The sequence below is a fragment of the Papaver somniferum genome, chromosome 1, assembly GCF_003573695.1.
Source record: "Papaver somniferum cultivar HN1 chromosome 1, ASM357369v1, whole genome shotgun sequence".
In the NCBI taxonomy this organism is placed as follows: Eukaryota; Viridiplantae; Streptophyta; class Magnoliopsida; order Ranunculales; family Papaveraceae; genus Papaver; species Papaver somniferum.
The window spans coordinates 130,683,371-130,710,767 of NC_039358.1; the positions used below are offsets into that span (position 1 = coordinate 130,683,371).

At 37.0% G+C, this 27,397-nt stretch overlaps 2 protein-coding genes and 1 pseudogene across 5 annotated transcripts; 2 read left to right on the forward strand and 1 right to left on the reverse strand.

Moving 5' to 3' along the window:
- The first annotated feature begins 2,703 nt into the window (after positions 1 to 2,703).
- On the forward strand, positions 2,704 to 12,674 carry LOC113300602 (solanesyl diphosphate synthase 3, chloroplastic/mitochondrial-like). Of its 2 annotated transcripts, none has more exons than XM_026549807.1 (12): positions 2,704 to 3,053; positions 3,343 to 3,435; positions 4,108 to 4,188; positions 4,363 to 4,434; positions 5,530 to 5,655; positions 5,816 to 5,902; positions 6,956 to 7,027; positions 7,589 to 7,674; positions 8,358 to 8,490; positions 8,901 to 8,990; positions 9,519 to 9,617; positions 11,901 to 12,674. In XM_026549807.1, exons 1-12 carry the CDS (start codon positions 2,919 to 2,921, stop codon positions 12,078 to 12,080), a joined length of 1,254 nt encoding a protein of 417 aa, XP_026405592.1. In that variant the 5' UTR covers positions 2,704 to 2,918; the 3' UTR covers positions 12,081 to 12,674. The 2 variants fall into 2 exon arrangements, with proteins under 2 accessions (XP_026405592.1, XP_026405601.1); XM_026549816.1 differs by having other exon boundaries at positions 3,011 to 3,053; positions 3,343 to 3,440.
- A 7,467-nt stretch (positions 12,675 to 20,141) lies between these two features.
- Positions 20,142 to 22,082, forward strand: LOC113300616. 3 transcript variants are annotated; one of them, XM_026549829.1, is made up of 3 exons: positions 20,142 to 20,499; positions 20,794 to 20,891; positions 21,566 to 22,082. In XM_026549829.1, the coding sequence occupies exons 1-3, from the start codon at positions 20,365 to 20,367 to the stop codon at positions 21,630 to 21,632; spliced, it is 300 nt and encodes a 99-aa protein (XP_026405614.1). In that variant the 5' UTR covers positions 20,142 to 20,364; the 3' UTR covers positions 21,633 to 22,082. The 3 variants fall into 3 exon arrangements, with proteins under 3 accessions (XP_026405614.1, XP_026405609.1, XP_026405621.1); XM_026549824.1 differs by having other exon boundaries at positions 20,794 to 20,886; XM_026549836.1 differs by having other exon boundaries at positions 20,144 to 20,499; positions 20,794 to 20,886; positions 21,580 to 21,602.
- Positions 22,083 to 22,109: 27 nt separating this feature from the next.
- LOC113300638 lies at positions 22,110 to 24,803 on the reverse strand (annotated as a pseudogene).
- Positions 24,804 to 27,397: the final 2,594 nt, after the last annotated feature.

The following is a 27,397-nucleotide window of genomic DNA, read 5'->3' on the forward strand; positions in this document are numbered from 1 at the left end:
TGATATGTAACTTCCTTCCATTATGAATATGCATTGATAATCCCCATAATTAGTTCCTCACCAATTAGTTAGAAAAATTAATGTGGCAACAAAATAATAAAGTGAAAAATTAAATGTTACAACCATTTAAAACTCATATTTTTACACTCATATTTTATTATTCAGAAAGAAAGAATTTTTTTTGACTTAAATCTTTTTAAAGTCGAAAACAACCAACCTTCCTTGAACGTTTGAGAATTGTTGCAAGAAAACCATGAAATTATATTATGTCGTGTCGTTATGGCACGAGTTATTTCTAGTGAGTAACATAAGAAGAATCTTACGCAATATAAGTCTTTTAAAATTACATGTTTCTTATATGTGATTCATGTGTAATGTGATCATTATGATTATTGTGATACTTTTTTGTATTTCAAAATATTATAGATTACATATATACCTTGTAATTGTATTTGAATGCCCGTTTTTTTTTTTGAGATTTTCGTACTTGAAATCGCGATGTAGTGGAATGGGTATATTGATCAACCTTGAATTCAGGTAAGAAAAGGGGATATTTCTTTTCTTCATCATGGTTGATTTAATATTCAAGAGTTTGAAATCAAAATGTTAGAGTTTTGATTATTATTTGTATATGTTATTAGGTTCATCAATTGACGTTTCATAAAATTAGGGTTAATTTGGGTTTCTGGAATTATTTTCTATCTAGTATTGTTATGATGAGATGTGTGCTTAAAATTCCAGATTTTCAGTTTATTAATTGATTCTTGCAGAATTTGCTTATTTGTCGTGGGAGGAGTTAAAGACTAAGAGAATGAGAGGATCTCCCCTGATTTTAAATACAGAGTCTGCAGCCAGTACTCAATCGTTCAATGTAGAAGCCCGGGATCCTCTTCCGATGAAGGTATTATATCAATTAATCAATAGGTTTCCCTGTATACAGATTCAACATTACTATATTTCTGATCATGTTATCTTTCTCTTTGCAGAAAGACTGGAGGGACGACGGGATTGTCACCCCAGTCAAAATCCAGGGAGAGCATGGTGCGCGTTGGGCCTTTAGGTAAGATTATTTTGATACTATGTTGATTCTTCTATTGAGAAAGAGACGAGCATTTTAAGTATTCCTGTAAACCAAATATTATTTTGATACTATGTTGATTCTTCTTCAATGGAACTCAAAGATTGCAGTAGTAAAGTTAGTTTCGTCACAAAGGTCAGCGACGATCACTAGGTGAATAGTTGATTATCAAAAAATAAAAATAAAAAATTATGAGATTAATCGAATTTAAAAACTTAGTCATCAGAATAACTCATACTGAAAAGCTTATTGTCATTCATGACATATCTACAAAAACTAAAGTGAGCTTGCATTTATTAACTCAAACTGAAAAGCAAGCTGATGACAACTAGCTAACTACAAGTAACAACCTACAGTCCAGTTAATAGCCGTAAGTTTCAAACTAACCCCAAACACGTTATAAAACAAGTGGCAACAAATGTCTAAAAAGCAATACAATGTGCACTTGCAAGAATTTCATGTTCAATAGTGACCTTTCTCTCATCACTCAATTTCTACCTCACAACTTGAGCCAAAATAGGTTGCATATAAAAACACGCATTAATGTGTCATGAGCAGGGATCCTCTTTAAGCTGGAACATTGAACTTGGCCATCATTTAGACAACCAATATAACTGAAAGAGTAAAATCTAATTAGAGGTGCTTGCAACACAAACTACAACTAACTCGCGCCAAAGTTCACACAATGTTTCCATTGGTTGTAAAAATTTCAGTTTGTTTATATGCTCAGAATTTCGATTGGATTCCATGTTTAAACATTGAATACATCCACGGTACTGACTGCATATCATACATACTCACTCATTTTTTCAATCTCAAGCTCAACAAACTTGTTCCTGCAACAATCTCTATTCTAAACCTAATTTGAATTGTATACTCATTAAAAAAAACAAAAAACAAAAACCAAACGAATTAGATTCTTATCCACCATCAAAACCCCCAACTAGTCATCAATAACTCAATAGAAAAACATTATTATACTAAAAAAAAATAAGAGAAAAAACTAAAACGAATTACTTGCGAAAGGTCTAGTAACAAAATCAACACCAATAGTTGATTAAGATTCCCAAAAAAAAAAATACTCATTTCTCGTAAATCCGAAAGAATATTAGTTTTTCCCACACCAGAATCACCAATCAATAAGATCTTAACTTAATAATTGGAAACTTCAAGAAAACGAACCCTAAATATCGAATCTCTCGATCTTTTTGGATCTAATTTGATATTAAAGACAGAGAACAAAAGAGAAGATGAACATCTGCTACTGAAGTGGTGGCGGGAGTAGAGGTGGTGATGGAGTGGTCCGAGTGGGGGTGGTGCTGAAATGGTGGTGACGATGATGAAGATGGTGGTGGTGACTGTCGTTGGGCGAGCAAGAGTGGGAAAACATTGAAAGAAAATGATTATCTTTATTCGGTGGGAAGCGATATATGAAGGATATATTTGTAATGTTGCAGAATCCTTAATGGATTCCTGATGGGTTTTGGATTGACAGGTGTATATTTGTTGTGTCATAAAAGTATTAGTAAAATCCATGAAAAGGAGGGACAAAAATGATTAGCTATGCCCGTGTTGCAAAAGAGGACCGTGCTTTGATAAGTCCATGTCCGATGCGTTAGCTATTGTTTTGGAAATGACTGACCGTTTTTTATACATCGGGGGTTAACTGGGTTTTGTGAGAAAACGACGATGGTACTTGGTTAGGAGTCGAAACCTCTCGAGTCTTGATATTTTACATCTCCCCTTTCCGTTGCCTCCTTCTCAAGCCGTAGTTGGTATACGCTTCTCACTTTGATTTCAGCTCTCTTCCCGTTGATTTGTTTGCTCGATTCATTGGATCATGTCTACTAGATGGGTTTTGAGAAATCTGAGTTCAAAAGCTCGTTTTCTTTCTACATCCACTACTTCTTCTTATATCACTACTACAACTCCAATCGACTTTTACCCAACTCCTTCGTTATTTGCTACTACCAAGGTATGCTCTTCTATCGTATTTTTCTCATCCATTTTTCCTTTTTTCGTTACATGTGATTTTAATTTTATTATGATATTGCTGCGACTCACTGGTTTTATTGATTCATAGCTTTTCTATCTGGTTATAGATTTTATTATGATATTGATAGATGATAGAGTTATTTAGAGTGCATCCTATTCAGAGCAGTGATAATGATTCAAAACTTATTTTGTTTGACAATCCTTATACTGGTCAGTAATAATATTCTTGAGAAATTTCATGATTTGCTCTTTTTTTTTGGTGTTATTAGGTTTTGGGTTGCCAAGGAACCTATTTGTGTCGGTTTCGTGCATTCCATGGAGCCACGTATCAAATTCATCAAGAAAAGAACTCCGCGGTTGAGGTTAGGTATCATGGCCCCCCCCCTCTTACTTGGTTGCTCAATTTTGTAGTTATATTCCAGTCTTCACCATGTCACAATTGTTTCTTATCGCATCAGTTGTTCGATAGATTGCTCGTAGCTTAGTTTCTGCTCCTACTGATATTACTCAAATACTTCAACCAAAATTTTTGTATGTAAACTACCCCAGATTTATATTATTTTTCTGTTATAATTTAATACTGAACAGGAAACCCACTGATGATGAATGCGAGCATAACACAGCATGTGAGTGCTAGAAGCAAGTCCCTCACCCTCTTACTAACTGTACATCCCCTACTAGGGTGAATAGCCCACATGAAACACCTTTTTAAAGGAAGGTTACTTTGAAACACCATCCGGGGGTAGCCACACAACCTAGGGAGAACATCTCAAGACAGCTAGAATCACTAACAAAATTTAGTCTGATACAGTGATGTTGCTCGTAAAATAACAATTGACTGTGTGCCACCACGAAACATACAGTTGGCATACATCTTGACCTGATCCAGCAGTTCACTTAGGAGGACAAATTAAATATCCATTAAAAAACCGTATTTTAATCTATGATTGCAAGCAGTTTACTTAAGCCCTAACCTGTTTCTTTCTTCCCTTCGTCCTCCATGTTATTAATGCAGTCTACGTGGTGTTTTGCAGGAACAATTGGACCCGTTTACCCTTGTTGCTGATGATCTTTTAGTTGTGGCTAGTAGATTACGGAGTATGGTTGGCGCTGAGGTGTTATAACTTATTCCTTTTTCTAGTTTATGTTTTTCTTTTTTGCCACGTCCTTGGCCACGTGCATATCTGGATTGAGTAAAATGTAGGACTTTGTGATGAATAGGAGCGAAACTCTTGCTGCACTAACAGTAGGAGGTTTCTAATATGGTAATCTGGTTTCGTCTTCTGCAGGTCCCTAAGCTTGCCTCAGCTGCTGAGTATTTCTTCAAGATGGGAGCAGAAGGAAAGAAATTTCGTCCCACGGTAGGAACTATAAGTGCTTACTATTATTTTCTTTTCTTATTTTCCAAAATGGAGAGAGTACTTCTGTTCTTCACGCTGTCGTCATGGCAATCTTGTTAATCAAAGAAGAGTCCTACCTGCAAAGGGGTCAACTGAAGCCTTAGCGTGCACGAGCTGCAATGTCTAGAGGATAAGTAGAACTACAATTTGGGTTCATTGTGTCACATCGGGTTAGAGAGAGAGAAAGGGAAAAGAAAGTTGGAGTATGTAAGGAGATATAAGGAAGAGAGGACTGGGTCTAAGGTGTAGCTTGGTGGTAAGTGAAGAATAGGTTATTTTGATGGAAAAGATATAAATAGGTTGTCGTCATTACTTCTCAAATTATTTAGAGAATAATTACTAATGGCACATGTGGTCTTTACCATTTTACTTTATCTCATTTTTAGAAAGCCAAACAGCGAATGATCTTATGGGCACAACATAGGAAAAGACTAAAGAAGAGGAATTTGAAAGAACACTGAAAAATTATCAACAGTGCCATCACCCAAGTAGGAGCAACCAAATAGTTACGGTAGCAGGCTATCCCACGCAATTAATAAAATCCTCAAATCTGTTGGTCCAAAAAAAAATTCTTACATGCCACGAAGGTGATAGTTGCCTTTGTATCAAGACTAACTGTATTAGGAATTCAGTCTCAGGATAATCACACTCGTGTTCCTATAGTTGAAGACTTGAAGTCCCACTTACCTGCATTGGCATTTGCTCATTTTCCTCGACACTTTTAGTATCTGGATTCTCACGACAAACAGTTGTCTCTAAACATCTTGCGGACTTATCTTTTAATCTTTATACCATCTCCTAAATGCTGAGCTATATATCATGTTATCTTACACTTTTCTTTTTTAGTTTTCTTTCTCTGTTGAAATAGTTCTACATGGCCAAGAAAATAAACTTCTTAAGGTGTTTTTCTTCGAACTTTGCGTAATGCATATATATAGCCAACAAAATATGGTATATTTCAGGAAACAATAATTTTTAAACTCGAGCTGTAATCTAATGAAACCAAGCTATATAAACATGGTTCTAACTCAGTTATTATGAATGTTTCTGATACAGATTATACTGTTGATGGCATCTGCTTTAAATATGTCAACCGTAGCTCCTGATGGTGTGGTTGACTTGCTACATGAAGAACTGCGCTCTAGACAACTTTCTATTGCTGTGATTACAGAGATGATCCATGTAAGTTAGTCAAATTTATTTTTAATGAACATGTATGCTTCTAGTGTCAGTGATTAATCGGAGATTACTTGTCTGTGCATCAAGTAGCAGTTCCTCATACTTATAAATTAATGTTATACTTCTCAATTACGGAGTTCCGTTGATTCATTTCTTGTGCTAGGTGGCGAGTCTTCTTCATGATGATGTTTTGGATGATGCCGAGACTAGGCGTGGTATTGGTTCATTAAATTGCTTCATGGGGAATAAGGTATTATGCATATATTTAATTATAAATTGTTTCACCTGCTTATTCAGATGTGAAACTCCTGCTATTCTTAAGCAGATGGCAGATCATCGCCTTGTTACCTTATTGCAGATGTTCATGCCTCATGAAGTGATCAGGACCCATTATAATGGGTTACAGCTGGTAGATCCTCCTGATAAAAGTTTATCCAGAGAGATGATTCTAACCTTCTGCTCTTTAGCATCTTTGGATGGTAAATAGGTTCGTCAGCAGTTTGTGGATTGTCTATTAATTGGATGGCTGAGATCATCTAAACCATTTGATTCATAACCTAGAAATCTTACTGCTGGTCTGCTACTTTAATTCTTCCCTTCGACTTTGCTTGAGATCAGAGTCCAGGCGACTTAGTGTTGACTCACTCGGGTCCAAACTTCTATATCTTATGAACATGTGTTCTATAACAAGAAGAATCAGCTCTATCATCAGACTTTCAGAGTTTTCAAATCATGCTCTTCAGGATGCAAAGTGTATAACATAGGATTGGATGTCAAAGAGAGGATTTTTTTGAAATTGTTTAATTTTTTTCTCATTGTTGAATGACCGCATTATTTCATTGGGGTAGCGATCAGGAAGATATGATAATAGCACAGATAAACAATTAAAAGAAGCACCATAAGTCTTTTCAAGGGTGTCTATGCTATATCCAATCCAATATAGAGCAAGGATACCTAACATATGCTGACCCAGTGAAGAATTCCCTTCTTGTCCTGAATATTACGTCATTATCCAATTTAAATGGAATTATCGTTTATCTCGTTGAAACTCTATTTTCAGTATGCTGACAATGTAAAGCAGTTTAGACTGGAACAGACTACACGATGTCTGGCAGAGCTCCCGATTTAATAGACCCTAGTGACTGCTTAATAGAGAATGACCATATAGCAATTTGCAATAACACAGTGAATGGTATATGAACAAACTTCAAATGTAAAATATGTTAGGTGTGTATATTCACTTTTTAGTTTATGAAATTACCTTTCTTAGTTGTATCCTTACCTGTGCTCCTTCATGATGCAGATAGCTGTATTAGCAGGAGACTTTCTGCTTTCAAGAGCATGTGTTGCTCTTGCTTCTTTGAGAAATAACGAGGTATGTTACTAGCCAGCGTCTTATGGTAATATGCGAACATGATTAGAAGATCAAATCCATGGGATTCATCTTGGCACTTGCCGTAATGTAGAGTCTCTTTTATGTCTTAGATAGTTGACCAGTCTGCTTTTGCTTCCTTCGGAATTTCGGCGAGTCTTATTAAATATGTTCATAGTCATACACCAATTTGCTACAATGGTTGTGCTATGTATCCCTATGTAATATCCTCGATACAAATGAGAAAAAAAGAAGCAAGGGTTTAATTGTTTAGCCTTTCAAATAATGTTAATTATGACTGTAGTATGCTTTATTTCTTTAGCCTTTCAAATAATAGACAAAAATAAAAAAGGGTGTAATATCTCAGCACTTTTGCAACAGCAAAAAATCATCACCGTGATGCATCTCTACTAGTGTTGAATGTGTTAGTTGCACTCAAAGGTTGGCAAAGAATCCTACAAAATTAGAGAATTTTTTTTCTGCTCACTTGCATCATGCATAAAAACTTAGTTCACTTTGATTATTCGAATCAGCATCTTACTAATCATCACCATCTCTATGTAGGTTGTAACTTTGATTGCGAAGTCTGTTAAGCATCTGGTTACTGGTGAAACCATGCAAATGACCACTGCGTCTGAGCAAAGATGTAGGTATGCCAATCTTCCATATTATACTATTTATTCGTAGAAAACATGAACAAATTTACAAAGCAAATACAGATATTGATACGTCTATCAGTTTCTGACGCACAAGGTTGGCAAATAGGTGCAAGACCCAAAACAAGGATGTGGGCTTACAGAAGTGCATATATGTACTTGTCTCAGTAGTTATGCGACAGTCAAATTTGTGTCCACACACTCACAACTCATTAGCCTAGAACGCCACACTATGTTCAAAATGTATCATGTGCAAGTACGCAGAAGCTATAAACATAGCATCTATTAATATGCGGAAAGTAATGGAGTGTCTGCAAGTATCGTACACAGTGTTCATGTTTCCTTGTGTCAACCCAACAAAAATTTGGAAACCACCGTTGTGAACATAATCGCCTTTTATTCTGCTTGCATTGCTGCCACCATCAATCTCTCGTTTCACTACCATTCTTAATGTTTCGAGGGACTTTCAGTCTTCAGAACACATGAACCGCTTCGGCGTTTTTATCTTTCTTTCATGTTTCTTCTGGTCTTTGAGTGTCGTTGCTACTTGTTGTTCTTCATCTTCATTACTACCAATGTCAGTTTCAAAGTTATTAACATTGGTCATACGTTAATGTTTGTCTTGGTCACGTGGACTTCTTCTGCAGTTCTTAATAAATTACTTTTGGTGGTTGCAGTATGGAATATTATATGGAAAAAACATATAACAAAACAGCATCATTGATATCGAACAGCTGCCAAGCAGTTTCTATTATCACAGGACAAACAGCAGAGGTTTCGATGTTAGCGTATGACTATGGCAGGAATCTGGTAGGTTTGTCGTCACAAAAGTTTCCTTCACCTAGCATTTTTCTGCAAGGCAAAACTAAATGAATATCATTCTTGGTGTTATAAAACGTAAAACATGAAAAAATAATAGGTGTACCATCATAGGGCTTCCCCAGATTTCTCCAAGGACAAAATTGATAGCAATAGAGACTTTTTTTCATCTCCGAAGACAATTTCAACAAAGAAAAGAAAACGGAGAAAAAGAATCCATTAAGGTTAATAGTGAGAGATTTTTTTCCCCTCTTCATTCACTGTCCAATTTTCTATTGTGTTTCCTGTGCAATTTGGGTTGCGACTGATTTAGTAGGGGTCTCTCATGCATCACAGACCGTCTTGCTACTTTACTCTTTTAATATTGATAACTATTATTAAGAAGTGGTCTTCTTTTTCAGGGTTTGGCCTTCCAGTTGATTGACGATGTACTTGATTTCACTGGCACATCAGCTTCCCTTGGAAAGGGATCCTTGTCCGACATTCGCCATGTAATCCTCCTGCTCTTATTTTTTTCCTTGATTATTTAAATACAACTCCTGTTGAATTAAACCCTTCCTCCAAGTGAGACAACTAGGATGATGTACTATAGTAGTTAAATTAATTGGATTATGAATATTCGTGTGAAATAAGTTATTAAATAATGTCACCACGAATAATCCAATGGTTCTTCTCCATGTGAGCCCGGCTCTCCGCTGTATGCTTGACTTCTAACTTATGCTGCATGTGGGTAGTTACATACTTACGAAAGCTGAGATGACGAATTAAGATCTAGAAAGCTTATATCTCAATCGTATCTCAGGGATACACTGCTGATTATATTAGGTGAAAAACACCATCATTGGTTGTTTCTTACTGTTTAATTAGGTATTGAAGTGCACAATTATTGAGTATTACTCTTACGCGATATCCTATTCTCGACCATCTTACTCCTACTTTTTGGACCATACCTATAATGATAAATATGCTTTATGACTGTTCAATTAGTGCAGTGCTCACTCAAGCTGTTTTATGTGTAGGGGATAGTAACGGCTCCAATATTGTTCGCCATGGAAGAGTTCCCTCAGTTACGTAAAATTGTGGATCGAGGCTTCCATAATCCTGCCGATGTTGATCTGGTAAGCTAATTATTAAGCTTTCTGCATTTCACTTGCACAATACAGTACACATGAAACAAACCAAACCAAACCAAACCAAACCAAACCGTGGGTACTATGTTTGATCAAAAAAGTCTATGATAACATCTGTTTGCTTTATATATTATTTAATCATGACAATGACCGTTATGTGTGCTTCACTGCGTGTATCTCCATCAACTTGGCATTCACGTTTATTTTTGATGGTGCAGTATTTCACTTAGTAAGTCAATATTAGTTTAACATGCCAATCATAGCTTGTACATAGGCAGTCCGTGGTAAATTGAGAGGGTAAGTCGTCTATGGCTAAAATACTCTAGCTTATGTTGTGCTATTAAGAGACAGCGAAGAATAATTAATAAGATTGATATTGGTTGTCCTTAAGAAAGAGGTCCCAAGAATAAATGTTACTTTGTATAACTAGTTACATCCTTGATTGTCTCTTATAAGGATATACGGAAGGATATTTGCTGGCTGGGTTGATTACATTTTCTGATTTACAATGGTTATCCTAGTCAAAATGCAAATGGATCTTAGCTAATCGACTTTTGTCTTGTCGCATTTTGTGCTAATATAGTTATCGTGCTCAGCCAAGGAGCCCCGAGTCAGTGAAAAAAGATTCTGCAGAAAAATAAATTAGTGAAACAAGATCCATTTGAAAACTTATTGGTTGGAACTTGGATTGCACCACCTATACTTGTATCCGGATGAGAAGCTCTTGTTAACCAGTTCATATTGATTGTTATTGTGTGGAAAAATCTAGATTCAAGAAGACGGTCCAAAAGTACATGAATAAGTAGGGGCATAGTGGAGGAATCTCAACTGAAAACTTTACCCAGTGAAGAAAGAGGTGACTCCTTGGATAAAGAAACCCAAAAGAGTTGGAGTATACGAAAAACTCCTTCACTAAGTAAATCGTTTGCTATATTACTCAAATTCTTGAATGTCAATTTTGCCACCATATTAGAAGGGTGATAGGTAAAAGCGTGTTGGGAACCATCTTTTCATGTATAGGTATTGTCTTATCCCCCCACCACCACCCCCTGCTTGATTTTCTAATGATATGCTTAGTAAAGGTTTTTGTTAATTTGTGACGTGATGCACATGAAAAGAGACAATACATGCACATTTTTTTGCTTTGTAATTCTTGGAGTGCATCGAATCCCGTTTGTTCCATTTAACAACATCCAAAGCAGAATTAGCGGGTATATGCATCGTGTTCCATCTCTAATTAACAAAAGCCTGTACAGTTACGAGTCTTGTTAACTTGCATAAGGGTACACAGTTGAGAAAGATTAAAAATTAGTATCTCTTTGCTTTAGTATTACAATTCTTCTTGGATATCCTAAAACTTCTAGGACATCTGATTTTATAATGTCTAGAAAGGATATCCAAGAACAATTGTGATACCCAAAGCAAATAAAGGATTTTTTAAATCTTCTTTAACTTGTACACCCGTATACAAGTTAAAGAAACCATTTAGAGGATTTGTCTAGTGATAATTGTAGCTTAAATATATTAGTTAGTTTCAAGTGAGAGAAGCAGCATTTCCCATTTTGGGAGCCACGTCTCTGTTCTGGCCTCATGTTGCATCCATTCAAGATGACATGGAATTGTCCACTGGGGTTCCTCCTTTTGGAAAAATTCTTGACCTTCCTCTAAGAGTGGTAAAGTGGCAGCTTAAAGTCAGCCAATCAGTCAAAAGATGTTCGAGCCCCCAAAGTACGATTCACAGGGACAGATTACTTAGAAAAGGGTGGAATGGGCAACATCATTGCCCAGAACTTCTTGCTAAGCTTTCTTGGATTTCTCTTATTAAAGTGATGTAACAGGTATTATAACTCTTTAATAACTTGAAGATTTTCTATGAGTTATTAGTAACAACTCAGATATGTATTTTCTTTACTGTAAATGTCTTTAGTTAATTTTTGGTCATATGATAACACTTTCAAAGAACCTTCATAACAGTTTATTCATATTCCAAAATATTAGCAACAGCTAAATTATGTCTTACAATATGTCACTAGTGTAGTGTTGTTGCTATTACAAGATCTTTGAAATTCATGTTTCTTTGGTGAATGAGTGCGTGTGCAAGAACATATCAGACATGTAATCTTGTCGGTGGGTTTAAAAACTTAATACTTACAGAAAGGATAACAATATAGTGATTGTTCATTGTGCAAATTTATTTTGATATATCTACACCTGCCCGCATATCTTGCTTGCTACAACTTCTTAATTTATGTCTCACTTGAACTTTTTTAGGCCATTGAAATCCTTGGCAAGAGCAATGGAATACAGAGGGCCATTGAGTTGGCATCTGAGCATGCAAATCTAGCAGCTGCAGCCATCAGATCTCTACCAGAGACTGATAATGTGGATGCCAGAAGATCAAGGCAGGCTCTTATTGATCTAACTCAGATAGTCATTACCAGAAAAAAGTAACACGGACACCATCCTGCTCTACCCAATTACAAGGTACGGATTCCTGTTCTCATAGGAAAGTGTACCGATCTCAGTCCAGCCGAATTTTTCGGGTTAGTTGGAAAGCTGAATGTTATCACTTATACAAAGCGTTCTGATTTTCTGGCCAAAGCATTCTATTTTTCTGATGCTCAACACATGCTGACCAAAGCATTCTGATTTTCTGAAACAAATCATGAATGTTATCTCTGATACAAAGTAACACATTTTCTTTCTGTGATAGTGCCACTATGGAACGAAACGTTCAAAATTTTGAACTATGCTTGTAAGTGATAGGTCCATAGTGTTGTTTGTTGTCCTTATTCTTTCAATCATTCCTTCATTCATGTTGTAGTTTATTTGTAACTTTATCTCAATTATTCTGATGTGGTTCATATGTAAAGATAAATTAACGTCTGAACCCCCATAAGATGGTTATCATCATCATCAGAGTAATGTGGAGGTAACCTGATAGCTGAACTTTTGGTCACATCAGGGTGCCCTAAAGATATTGTAATCGGTTCTGATGATTTTTTAAAATGTCATGTTAATAAAATGGGAGAATGTGAAAACTAATTGCCGTTGGTACACAGGAATCAGGATGGTGAGTTTTTTTATAAGTTGTTCTTTTATCTTCCACGGAAATGTAAGTCGGATAATAGAAAAATAGTCTGCTGGTATTCTCCAAGAGCTTTGGGCGGGGATCGTTTGGCAGATGGATCATGCACATAATCAGTCCATCCTAAGTTTTCTAATCCCTTCTCTTGCAAAATACAGTAAGTTTTTGGTGGACTTTAATGTTCGTTCCCGGAGTACACCCCGATAAGAATCGTAGAAGGATCGCTCTATAGCTATAGCTTATGTTTTATACTCCAAAAAAGCTTGCCAGTAATGGTGGATTGAGGGGAGATATTGGGGAGAAAAATCAATCAGCTCTCGCACTAAAGGAGATCTTTCCTTGCACTCGGTTGCCATCAATCAACAGCAAAATACTGGCAATCTTGCTGGCTTAAATTTTGAAGTTTCAGGCAGTGTTATATGGCCACGTGGAGATGGAAACAGACAGATGATATATCTAAAACCTTTCATAATTTAAATTTAAAATACTCAACAAAGCAAACAAATGCGGTTGGAGATTCATTTCTATATAATACACCCATTCCTTTGGAAAAATCTACACAAACCACCCACCAAATAACAAAAATCATTCTCTCAAGAAAGCAAGCACGGTTAAAGCTTCACAAGCGATGGGAGATTCATCATCTAGCTCTATTTGCAAAGTAAATAGATTAAACATTACAAACAATATAACCTTCACTACTATGACGCATAACTAATATAATCTTCTCTTACGGAGTCATCATTGCAAGTGTCAAATTTCCAAGTCACCTTCTCATCTAGCCATGGACTGTCCTTTTATTTATTCAAAGTGTAGAAGTTGTGATGGGACACGCCGGTTTTGGATTCAAAAACTGATGATGCTGAAAATGGAAGAATGTTTCTAAGGTGTTTGAATCACCCAAAGTGCGATGACTTTCAATGGTTTGACAAAGCTGTTGAACTAGCAGAGTTAAGAGAAAACCACAAGGGCCAATGCACGCCTATCGATGGGTGTGATGGGTGTTATATGAAGGGAAAGGAATATGTCGAAAGAGAAGAATAACCAGTTAAGATGATCCTTGACACCCCCATCCCGGACGATGTCTTCGAACAGATTCGGGAAAGGCTCAAAGGGATGGAAATAGATTATCTTTAACCAAATGTAATCCATTCCATGTTTTTTAGCATGTTTTAATTTAAAGTTTCAAATCCAATGTAATAGATTACTTGGGAATGAAATAAAAGAGCATTTGAAATGGATTTATACTCAAAACTAGCAGAGTGCCGGCATAGAAGCAAGCAAGCTTACAATGCCGGTTTTCTGTCAACTATGAAAATTTGAAAAAATCATAATACCGGCATAGAGTTTAGAAAATACGACTATGCCGGTACCTTCCAACATTTTTATAGGAACATGAAATTTTTAATCTTCTTGTTCCGGTATGGCTTTATAAACAATTTTATTGCCGATACCAGGAACCGACATTGAATTGTAATTTTCTTGCATGCCGGAACAAGTACCGGCGTTGTTTAACCTAAATTTATCTATGCTGGCAACAGTCGTAAATAAATCTTGCAAATAAAACCTTTCACTAGAAATCTAAACATGTTCAACATTAACCAATCACTAGAAATCAAAACATGTTCAACATAAACCAAACAACTGGATTCTGCTTAAATGTTCTTAATCTAGGTATCATAAACCAAAAGCAAACCAAAAAACTAAAGAGTTAACCATGAGGTACAAACGAAAACAAGTTCGGAATTGTTCAAGACGTAACAACCTCCATCCAAAAAAAGAAACACAACTAAAGAGTTAATCACTTGGTCTTTTGCTTCTTTTGGGTCGGTTTCTTCTTAGTTTCCCCGAACAAATCTTTTGCACTAGGGTCAGTTTCTTCAATTCTATCAAGCTTTTCCTCGACTTCCTTCATTTCTTCAAGGGATAGCACCTCTCCTTCCTGGTACTTGCAGCCCAACATCTTCTTCAACTTGCCAAGCCGACAATGCTAGTTTAATACATCAAAAATATAATTAGTATATATATGCTAATATAAGATTATGTGTACATTAAAAGACTAAGCAATTAACAATACTTACTAGAAATCCAACAATCTTATGAAGTTGGACCATCGTAGGTGGTGCCTGTGCGGGAGTTGGAACGGGAGGGTTTTTCTGGGGTGGAACTTGGACGTCATCCGGGCGGACGACAAAAGGATGTGACCATTCCAGGTAATCTTCCATGTAGTCGGCATCAACTTCATCACCATTTTCCGCAATCTCCCACTTCTACCACTGACTAATATCTACCAAACGACGTGGTTCCCTATCCCTCCAATCTGTTGGTTCCGGTTTTGGAACATACTCTGCATGCAACCGATTGGGAGTTGAAAAGCACCCGAAAGATCAAGAACAAAACATTGAAAAGAGTCCGCCTGGAAATGTGATAATTGCTTATATCCAAGTTGGCGCATCACACGTGTAGGATTAGCAATAACGTATCCTTTTGGGTGGAACAACAGCCCATGGTAAAATGCAACGTTACCAAACCTCAAAACTTGGCGGTTTCCTCTAGCATCCTTGTAAGGATCGAACACAACATATTTGGTACTCATCGCGTCCAGAGACAATATCATATTTATCAGTCGACCTTTGTTACCGGGCTTCGGAATATTGTTGAACTCATATCTCTTAGCTATAGGCGTCTCGGGTTCGTCAAGGTCTTTGATCTTCAAGAAGGGGCAGTCCTTGAACAAGGTTGAGAAGTGTTCATAAGCCCACACCTATTCCAATGTGAAGCAGTAAGTTTTATTTCTAAGTTCACGATAAGGGTACATGTGACATATACATAATAACATAAGTTTAAAAAAAAAATTACCTGCAGTAGAGTGAAATCCCCGACAAATTGGTTTGTTTTAGCCTTAGAGGCCCTTCTCATCTCCGTCATCAAATGTGCCATTACCGCGGTGCCCGAAGAATACTGATAGACATCTTCCAACGGATCCAAGTACTGAAGGTAGTTTTCACTAACCCTGTTGCCATTAGTGTCAGGGAATACCTTAGTGCCCAAGAGGTATAACAGGTATGCAGCGGCTGTATAACGAATTTGTTTAGGGTCCCATCCATCCTCCAAACTTCTTTCCTTTATTTTTTCAAACTTCTTCTCAAGCAGAGTCAGCTTGAATGTCTTTGTCTTACTAGACGTGGATTCATAAAAGCTCTCCACAAAAGTTTTGTAGTCCCAACCAAACAACTTGTTAGTCAGAGCGTGCAACTTCGACCATTCTAGGTCCAGACACTCAACTCTTTCTTCAATTGATTTGCCGATAACATTCAAGCCTAGAATGTTCTGAGCATCTTCAAGGATGAAGGTCATCTCCCCAAAAGGGAAGTGCGTGGTATCAGTTTAACCATGATACCTTTCGACGAAACAATTGACAGTCACAGAATCAGGCTTCACATAATTTTCAACCAAAGCATATAGACCAGAATGCCTTACAAATCCCAACCTTCCGCGACTTGGTTTCGGCAAACACGCACAGCCTTCTTATGATCATATAATTAGGAGACAATACAATTAAGAGATTTTATATAAATACACAACAATACATATGCACAAGATAAAAAATGCTTACATAGGTTTGATAGATAGTACGAGACCACGAGTGCTTGTATACAAATAGTGTTTTCGGTTCCGGAGCTTCACCCCAAATTATACCACGTTCAAGGTCAGGTATCATGTCATTAATATGAGGAAGGTGGGAACCTTTAACTTTTACTTTGACGTTTACCTTCTTGCTATTGCCTTGTGTTGGTTGTTGACTTGGCCCACCAACTTCGCTTTGGCTTGCTAATTGACTTGGAGGAACCTCATTATCTTCATCTTCACTTTCCTCTTCATCTTGCCCATCTTGCTCACGGATTACAAGTCGACTACGGTCACCACCACTCTCCCAAATTATCCCTGTTGTATCATCCCCCAAACGCATCTTGCGACATTGATCTTTCCCTCGAGGAGGCAGAGACTGAGGAGTATCAAGACCGTCCTTCATTCTTCTCTTAGTGGCATCATCTTTAGTTTTTCTTTTGTTAGCTTCATTGGATTTTGACCTATATCATAAGCAAACGAAAAGAAATGAATATAAGACAACTCACATTCAGTTTTAGTACCGGAATGGACTCACTTAAGAAAACCACGCCGATACAATGTTCCGGCAGTGAACATAGATTGATCGACAATGCCGGTAGTCATATGTAATTCTCCTGGATACCAAAAGATAACTACCGACACTCTCGAAATAAATCAATTCCATGCCGTAACTTTGTACCGACATACAATGCAACCTAAAATCCATGTAGGTACCGGTGACAAATTCATAAGTTTTCCTGTATGTTTTAAATCGACTACCGACATACTCGAGTTATTATAAAAGACTGCCGGTACCAAAAACCGGCATACAATGCAACCTAAAATCAATGCCGGTACTGGTAACAATTTCATAGGTGTTCCTGTATGTTTTAGGTCCACTACCGGCATACTCGAATTATTATGAAAGACTGCCGGTACCTGAAACCAGCATAGTATTTGACCCAATTTCTATGCCAGTACGGAACATTCAGTTTCTGGTGAATCTGGATTTGAAAACGACATTGTATTCAAACTAAAATTCAAGCCGTAACTAGATCCCGACACTGTATTCATCCTAGATTGAAGGCCGTAACTCAATACCAGCACTATATTCATTCATATTTTAGTGCCGGTACTCGCTGAAACCCAACTGTTTGAGTTGGGGTTTGCGATTCTAACCTAAACCCATTGCTATAAATCGACGTAAACACTCATAAAGTAGTTTAAAATCGCTTACCTTCTCACAGAAGCCATGGTTGCGAGAGGTTGATTGTCCGAGTTCGCTTTTTCTTTTTCTTCTTGCTCTTGAGCAATCTTAGGAAGTCTTTGTTCCTGTTTTTGTCGAGCAATCGATTTTGAGTTCGATTTGGCATTTAGTTTCTTTCATGGAGGCATTGTTAGGATTCAGGTTGGTTAATCGACGAAGAAATTTTTGAATCGACGATTAATCGACGAAGAACATATGAAGAACGATGAAGAAAATAAAAATTCAAAAACCTAACCCTAGGTCATTGCCGGTACTGATTTGAGAATGTGAATATATGAATTTGGATTTTGATTTTAATGTTTTAGGATAAACGGTATAATGGTCTTTTCATAATATTTTTTAATTAACCAAAGGGTATTTTAGTATTTTCATACCCAATTGCTTTTTTAATCCCCCAATTTCGCGTTCTAAAAAAAGAGTTTTAATAAAAAAAAGAGTGAAAAAGGAAACATTTAAGGTAAAACTTTAAAAGCTAAATACGGAAACTAAGTAGCCGTGTAAAAATGCTACGACAACTGAGAATCCGTAAAGTGTAAATTCATATGACAACTGAGTAGCCTTGTGATTTCCTTTCCTACTAGGCGGATCATATCTGATCCACTTTATGTTGTAGGGAAGCGATATCCCTACTCATGTAGGGATATGGAAGACCATAGTGGTTGCGAATTTTGATTTTTCCCTACATATGAAGAATATGATAGGGAAAAGGGGCACCATAATGCTTGGCCTTAGTGTAACATTTCACTGAGGAGATAACCAAAATCCAAATAATACAAACTAAAAGATGCCATGTTTTTATATGGATTCTAGTACATTTTTCCTAAAATGATTAGCTGTGTTGCAACTTGCAAAAGAGGACCGTGCTTTGATAAGTCCAAGTCCGATATGTTAGCTATTGTTTTGGAAATGACTGACCGTTTTTATACATCGGGGGTTAACTGGGTTTTGTGAGAAAACGACAATGGTACTTGGTTAGGAGTCAAAACCTCTCGAGTCTTGATATTTTGATATCTTCTTCAATGGAACTCAAAGATTGTAGTAGTAAAGTTAGTTTCGTCACAAAGGTCAACGACGATCACTAGGTGTATTGTTGATTATAAAGAAAAAAACAAAAAAATTATGAGATTAATCGAATTTAAAAACTTAGTCATCAGAATAACTCATACTAAAAATCTTATTGCCATTCATGGCATATCTACAAAAACTAAAGTGAGCTTGCATTTATTAACTCAAACTGAAAAGCAAGCTGATGACAACTACCTAACTACAAGTAACAACCTACAGTCCAGTTAATAGCCGTAAGTTTCAAACTAACCCCAAACACATTATATAACAAGTGACAACAAATGTCTAAAAAGCAATACAACGTGCACTTGCAAGATTTTCATGTTCAATAGTTACCTTTCTCTCATCACTCAATTTCTATCTCACAACTTGTGCCAAAATAGGTTGCACATAAAAACACGCATTAATGTGTCATGAGCAGGGATCCTCTTTAAGCTAGAACATTGAACTTGGTTATCATTTAGACAACCAATATAACTGAAAGAGTAAAATCTAATTAGAGGTGCTTGCAACAAAAACTACAACTAACTCGCGCCAAAGTTCACACAATGTTTCCATTGGTTGCAAAAATTTCAGTTTGTTTATATGCTCAGAATTTCGATTGGATTCCATGTTTAAACATTGAATACATCCACGGTACTGACTGCATATCATACATACTCACTCATTTTTTCAATCTCAAGCTCAACAAACTTGTTCCTGCAACAATCTCTATTCTAAACCTAATTTGAATTGTATACTCATTAAAAAAAACAAAAAACAAAAACCAAACGAATTAGATTCTTATCCACCATCAAAACCCCCAACTAGTCATCAATAACTCAATAGAAAAACATTATTATACTAAAAAAAAATAAGAGAAAAAACTAAAACGAATTACTTGCGAAAGGTCTAGTAACAAAATCAACACCAATAGTTGATTAAGATTCCCAAAAAAAAAAATACTCATTTCTCGTAAATCCGAAAGAATATTAGTTTTTCCCACACCAGAATCACCAATCAATAAGATCTTAACTTAATAATTGGAAACTTCAAGAAAACGAACCCTAAATATCGAATCTCTCGATCTTTTTGGATCTAATTTGATATTAAAGACAGAGAACAAAACAGAGAAGATGAACATCTGCTACTGAAGTGGTGGCGGGAGTAGAGGTGGTGATGGAGTGGTCCGAGTGGGGGTGGTGCTGAAATGGTGGTGACGATGATGAAGATGGTGGTGGTGACTGTCGTTGGGCGAGCAAGAGTGGGAAAACATTGAAAGAAAATGATTATCTTTATTCGGTGGGAAGCGATATATGAAGGATATATTTGTAATGTTGCAGAATCCTTAATGGATTCCTGATGGGTTTTGGATTGACAGGTGTATATTTGTTGTGTCATAAAAGTATTAGTAAAATCCATGAAAAGGAGGGACAAAAATGATTAGCTATGCCCGTGTTGCAAAAGAGGACCGTGCTTTGATAAGTCCATGTCCGATGCGTTAGCTATTGTTTTGGAAATGACTGACCGTTTTTTATACATCGGGGGTTAACTGGGTTTTGTGAGAAAACGACGATGGTACTTGGTTAGGAGTCGAAACCTCTCGAGTCTTGATATTTTACATCTCCCCTTTCCGTTGCCTCCTTCTCAAGCCGTAGTTGGTATACGCTTCTCACTTTGATTTCAGCTCCTCTTCCCGTTGATTTGTTTGCTCGATTCATTGGATCATGTCTACTAGATGGGTTTTGAGAAATCTGAGTTCAAAAGCTCGTTTTCTTTCTACATCCACTACTTCTTCTTATATCACTACTACAACTCCAATCGACTTTTACCCAACTCCTTCGTTATTTGCTACTACCAAGGTATGCTCTTCTATCGTATTTTCTTCATCCATTTTTCCTTTTTTCGTTACATGTGATTTTAAATTTTATTATGATATTGCTGCGACTCACTGGTTTTATTGATTCATATGCTTTTCTATCTGGTTATAGATTTTATTATGATATTGAATAGATTGATAGAGTTATTTAGAGTGCATCCTATTCAGAGCAGTGATAATGATTCAAAACTTATTTTGTTTGACAATCCTTATACTGGTCAGTAATAATATTCTTGAGAAATTTCATGATTTGCTCTTTTTTTTTGTGTGTTATTAGGTTTTGGGTTGCCAAGGAACCTATTTGTGTCGGTTTCGTGCATTCCATGGAGCCACGTATCAAATTCATCAAGAAAAGAACTCCGTGGTTGAGGTTAGGTATCATGGCCCCCCCCCCCCCCCCCCCCCTTACTTGGTTGCTCAATTTTGTAGTTATATTCCAGTCTTCACCATGTCACAATTGTTTCTTATCGCATCAGTTGTTCGATAGATTGCTCGTAGCTTAGTTTCTGCTCCTACTGATATTACTCAAATACTTCAACCAAAATTTTTGTATGTAAACTACCCCAGATTTATATTATTTTTCTGTTATAATTTAATACTGAACAGGAAACCCACTGATGATGAATGCGAGCATAACACAGCATGTGAGTGCTAGAAGCAAGTCCCTCACCCTCTTACTAACTGTACATCCCCTACTAGGGTGAATAGCCCACATGAAACACCTTTTTAAAGGAAGGTTACTTTGAAACACCATCCGGGGGTAGCCACACAACCTAGGGAGAACATCTCAAGACAGCTAGAATCACTAACAAAATTTAGTCTGATACAGTGATGTTGCTCGTAAAATAACAATTGACTGTGTGCCACCACGAAACATACAGTTGGCATACATCTTGACCTGATCCAGCAGTTCACTTAGGAGGACAAATTAAATATCCATTAAAATCAGATTCTGAATCAGTCAGAGTCAACAAAATTGTGGGATCATGAAATTTTTATGTTTCAAGAGTGCAAGTTTTGTGTAATGTGCTGTATTTTTATCTCTGCAGCCCAATATTTGCAGAGATAGTTCCGGAGAAGTCTCGGACAAGATTACGCTTTGGATTGAACTTTTGAATCCATATTAGCATCTTTTGCTCCTCCGGCAGTCGGACTTCTATCTCAGCATGTTTTTGGATATAAACCAATTCCTCAAGGATCAACTCAATCAGTTGAGGTAGAAATGGGCAGAGGAAATGCTGCATCACTAGCCAAGGCACTTTGCATCAATTGCTATTCCAATGACACTGTGTTGCCTCATTTACTCCTTTCTCTATTGTACTTACCCTAGAGATAGGGACCGAGCAAGAATGAAGGCATTAGCATTGATTGAATCAGAAATGATACTGTTAGAGCCAAATTATCTTCTAGCAGAAGGAGAGTCCTCCCAATTCCAGGATTCTGAAGCTCGTAGAAAAGACACTGTGATTGAACTAGATTATGGCCGTGATAACAATGATAATGAGAAAAGGACCCAACTTTCTAATGCAGACAAGGATCAACAAATGGAGCATCTGGGGGCTCAGAATAGAGATGAGGGGAAACAGCTCAACTACAATGACGCTAACTTGACTACATTTTTTCCAGTAGGCCTTCAAGAGACATTTTTGCTATTTTAAGAAAGTTACGGGCTGTAGTGTATCTTTTCTTATTAGTTTTTTATGGCAGTGACACCAAATTAGATCCAGAAAAGGAACAACTGAAACACAAACGTAAACACAAATCTTATAGAAATGTAAACCTTTTCCATTCAAGCTTATGGTTTCCATGGAGCTGGTCCTGGAGCCATTCGAGGGAACATTGGTGGTACTTTCAAGAACATCGTGCTCATGTCAATGGAAGTCGCAGCTTTGCCTTTACCTGATAAAGCGACCAGTGCAGCAACCAAACCTGCATTACCTGCAAGTGTTGGCTCCGTGTAATAGTAGCTTGAACGCACATCGCGAAAGCCATCATGCTTGTCAGGTCCACCAACCATGGCTCCAATGATTGTGTTAGGGTCTGGCTTCTTAGTATCCCTCCATTTCCATCCTCCTTCACAAGTATATTTAATTTTTTCTTAGGAATTGATGCGGCCCTGTGGTGAACATTTTGGATAACGCTGTCCGTAGCCAACAACATAACTCATCTTGCGAGGATTCTTTCCAAGGATATAATCAATCTGCAGAAAAAAACCATAAACTGCATTTTAGAGTGCGGTCATCTACAGCAGCCAAAAGAACCCTACTGGAATTACAAGAAGAGAGCAAACTGGGAGCACATACCTGGGTTTTGGCAAAATCATGCATTACTTGAGTTGCGTAGAAATTAAGTCCACAATACCATCCTGGTATACCGGCAGCATCAAGATAATCGGCATATAGGGTTGCTAAAAATGCAGCTTGGACAACAAATTGAAGTGGCTGAGGAGCTCCATGGTTTAATTGTATCAAACCTCCTGTAATGGGAAAGAAATGACATGAAACTCCAAATTTTTGCTAAATAACACAAACAAAAGGAACTAGCTAGCATATATACCTTTAGTTCGTTTAAAGCTCCTGAAAACAGGTAAGTAAGAACACATGATTAAATCGGTCTGTTTGTTGAAAGTGCTCAACATATCTTCATATGGGTACCCAGGACTCAAGAAAATTCTTAACCTGCTCAGAAGAACCTAAAAAGACATCAAGGAAAAAAGTTTTAACTCAGAGTGCATGACCATGCGTAGTCAGGTACAAGCTAAAGTAGAAAGAGAGAGCAACCCAATTGATCGACTTGCTTGAGAACCAGTAAGTTTATTTTCCCAACTGGGAATACCATAACTAGGGCCACCAGAGAAAGCACCAGCATGTTTCGCTAGAACTCATGATGTAGCGCGTTCAAGGTAAGAAGTGTTACCAGTAGCATAAAATAACCACGTTGCACCCCAAATGAACTCATCCCAGTAACTAGTGGAATTATAGAAAATCGAAGCATCTGTAATATCAGCACTGTATCTACCCCTTTTATCCCGAGCGAATTGATAAAGAGTCTCGGCACCATGAACTAGCTTTTTAGAGTATTTCTTGTTGTCTTTGAATACAATCGATGCAGAAGCTAAGGCAGCAGCCATTTCAGCTGCAAGATCCGAGCATCGATGGCACTCATGCACATCCCTTGGATAGTCCATGTCCTCGGGTCTCATCCAGCAATAACGGTCATTAGGAGTATCAATCTTGCCAGTCCATCCTGAAGTGTCTCCTGTTCCAACCTATGGCATATAAATTAAATAACGACTAGTTTTTAGAGTTGACTTCGACAAAATATACATTAATGGCTTTGGCTTAAGCTTGGTGAAGGTAACATGGGTAGGGTTATTTGTGGCTAAGTACTGGGAACCTTAATTTAATATGCAAGACCTAGAATCGCGGCACATGAATCATTGAGAAGAGCTGAAGATCTGTACCATACATAACGGGATTTGCTTTTGTAAAATCTAAATAGTTTTAAGGAAATGTTTGAATACCTGTGCATAAATCCTGTCAATGGTATCAGCAGAACTATCAAAAGTCTTAAGGAGATAATCAGTACCCCACTTGATAATCTCCTTTACATGGTTAAGCTCACCAGCAGCTTTGTATTTTCCACTGTATTCAATTACACTCCAACTCAACATAGTCATTGCAAAAGATTGTGGAAAGTTGAACTTGATAGCATCTCCACCATCACAGAAACCACCTACTAGATTTTGGCCAATAAACCCGTCTTTCATACCAGAATCTCCTCTCCAAGAAACATTATTATGCTTAGGGAGAGGTCCAGCTACAAGGATATGAAAATGGAATTACATTAACGAACCAAACAAACATATCAGTCGGTAATAAAACCATTTAAATTCTGAATGAAGAATACTTACAGCGTTGAGCATTGAAGAACATGAGAGCTTTACGAAGAGCTTGAGTGTATTTATCAGGCTGAGGCTGCTTTCGAGGCATAACCTTTCTGATAATGGATACAACAAGACCATCATTATCATGACAAGAATCTGACTGATTATTAGGATCAATTTGAATAATGAATGTAATAAGACCAACTATGAAAGCAACAACAAGAATAGTAACACATATTTTACGGCCAAGATCAACATATTTTTCCTTCCTACCACCTAATAACCTACTTTCTTGTGCTTCATCTAAATTTGCTTTCTCAAAATCATTTAAATTTTTACTTGTATCATCATCTCCTGCATTTGACTCCATATTTTGTTCTCTTTTCTCTTACTTAGCACAAACCGAGAGAGACCGAAAATGCTGTGAATGAGGAGGAAGTGAGGAAATGATTTATAGAGTAATAAATATGAAAGTTAGTTGCTACTTGTTTATCTTTATCGAATGTTAATAATATTTTAATACAATAACTAATTGTGTTAGAGAGCAGCAAATTGTTTATAGAACTTGCTAATGGGAGTTAAGTATAATTTCCACCTTCATTAACGACTCAAAAGTCAATGATAACCTAGGCAGCAATCACTGACTTTTATTTTTGCTCTATCTTAGATCTGTAAATTAACTAAGTAAACATTAAAACTCATAGTAATTAGTTAAAGAGAAATGATAGGAAGATATAACTCATAATAAACGAGACTGAAGGTTCAAGACTTTAAGTGAGAAAGGTAATGGTGAGTTATAGGCTGAGCCAAAATCATTAGCCTACCAGAGCTAGAATTGCTGGCGGTAAAACTGGAATTGAGTTGCATTGCTGTTTCAGTAATCGTAGTCTGGAATATGTTGACATCTGTTCTGTGATTATAGTTATGCTAGGTCAATTTGGTTTGCACTAGGTACAAACATCTCCGATATTTTACAATCTTTTAATTCCTTACTTGATTGGGTTGAAAGTTGGTCTCATAATAATAATCTGAATCAGAATAATCATGTTGTGTTAGAAAGTTACATTTGCATACTTATGTGTCCAATTTGGTACATTTGGAAAGATATGTGCAATCTGTTATTTCAGAGTACCAAACCAAATCCACATGCTACTATTATAAGAAATCAGAGTTTAGTCAGCCAATGTAATATCTCTGTTGCTTATCTCAGAACTAACTGTAAATTCAAAAAAAAAATTTATTAGATGAAAGTTACAATTATCTTTCTAACCATGAATGTTTATACAATTGGATATGACTCGCGAAAACCTAACCATAAATAATCCTGAGAGTTTTAAGTTTGGAAAAAATAACTACGATTGGGTTTTATTAAAATATGCCAACTGTATTTTGATACATTTGTTTTTTTTTTCCTTTCTTTTCATTTAAGTAACTATAAAAAAGGAAGTACACTGATACTTAAAACTAAGGATCAAATGAATTGGTGTTTATCTTCCTGAACGAGCGAAAACGGAGATTCATCATTAACTATTTATAAAGATATTACAAGGAAGCTTTGTCATCTTTGGACATATCCTTTTTGGGTGACTGTTTTTCAGTTCTTTGTTTTCCAACCCCTTGTCCACAGTAAGTTTCTTGTTTTATTTAAAAAAAAAAATGGTTTATCTGTAACCTCCTTAGCGCCTATGTTTTACTCTCCGAATGCGTTGAAATGATAACCCTCGGTCCAAAAACCATGCTCCTCTGATCCGATTAACCTCCAGGTAAGTCCTCTCAAACTACTTTGTTCTTAACAAGTCAGTCTCTTTTTTATTTTCTTTTTTACAGTTTTCTCTATATCGTTTAGTTTGATCTTAGCTTAAGCATTGCTTAAGTTCTCATCAATTGTCGAAGTCCACATTCCTTCCTTGGGGCCTAATCAAGAAGCTAGGTCTTTATTATTTTTTTCTGTTTCAGTTTGGTTCATGTTCCTATCTGTATTGTAATAGTTGTGTAATAGCGTGTAATAGTTGAAAACTGTTTGTGGACTTCAATATCTGTTGTCAAGCAGCACCGACCTTGCATTTACTCCATAGATCTTCCACGACTCAGTTCTAGGCAGTCAGACCACTTTCTACTTAGCTGCACCTATGTCCACCACCGGTTTCACGTTTATACGTTCTCACACCAGACACTGAACTATCCTCCCTTCTCTAGCAATTTTCAAAACCCAAAACTCCTTCCCACCCAAAACCAACAAATATCTCTAAACACACCTACCTTTCCTGACAGATTCCAATTCCTTGCCATGTCTATCCTGGCATGGAATTTCCAAGGCATTAATCAGCTGCCAGCTACGCAACACTTGAAAGGACTAATTACAACATATAAACCCACCATCCTATTCATATCCGAAACTTTATCCAACGATAACCAAATCCTGCACATCGCTCAAACTCTACAATCCATAATCATTGTTCTGTCCCTAAAATAGGTAGGAGAGGCGGACTCTGCCTCATGTGGAATAATGATGTAAATGTACGAATCCTCCAGAAATCACAAAGCTATATACATGCCATCATCACCCCCCTGCACCGGGCCAACCTTGGATATGCACAGGTGTATATGGGCCACCACAACCACTCGCCAGGAAAGATTTCTGGGAAGACTTCCCAACTCTATTCCCTACCACAACCACGCCATGGATTCTAATCGGCGACTTCAATGAAGTCATGGATCAATCGGAAAAGAAGGGCGACAGACAAATCACTTATGCTCAGACTCAACCTTTCCTAAATCTAATCGACCAGATGGGTTTTTTAGATTTAGGATTTCGAGGAGACCCTTACACTTGGACAAACAACCAGCAAGGCCAGGATAATATCCAGGAACGCCTAGATAGAGCAATATCCAATCAGCAATTGAGAACTGCCAACCCATATGCAGCAATTACGCATCTACCACGAATTGCTTCAGATCATGCGCCGATTCTACTACAAACAAAGGCTCTGGACTG

What these genes read in the sequence shown, in the direction of transcription:
- LOC113300616 (XM_026549824.1), top strand. Translation starts at nt 20,365, where the DNA reads ATGTCTACTAGATGGGTTTTGAGAAATCTGAGTTCAAAAGCTCGTTTT. An exon ending in CGTTATTTGCTACTACCAAG is followed by an intron (nt 20,500 to 20,793) that starts GTATGCTCTTCT and finishes GTGTGTTATTAG; the next exon opens with GTTTTGGGTTGCCAAGGAAC. An exon ending in AAAAGAACTCCGTGGTTGAG is followed by an intron (nt 20,887 to 21,565) that starts GTTAGGTATCAT and finishes TTATCTCTGCAG; the next exon opens with CCCAATATTTGCAGAGATAG.
- LOC113300602 (XM_026549807.1), top strand. Translation starts at nt 2,919, where the DNA reads ATGTCTACTAGATGGGTTTTGAGAAATCTGAGTTCAAAAGCTCGTTTT. An exon ending in GGAGTATGGTTGGCGCTGAG is followed by an intron (nt 4,189 to 4,362) that starts GTGTTATAACTT and finishes CGTCTTCTGCAG; the next exon opens with GTCCCTAAGCTTGCCTCAGC. An exon ending in ATCCTGCCGATGTTGATCTG is followed by an intron (nt 9,618 to 11,900) that starts GTAAGCTAATTA and finishes GAACTTTTTTAG; the next exon opens with GCCATTGAAATCCTTGGCAA.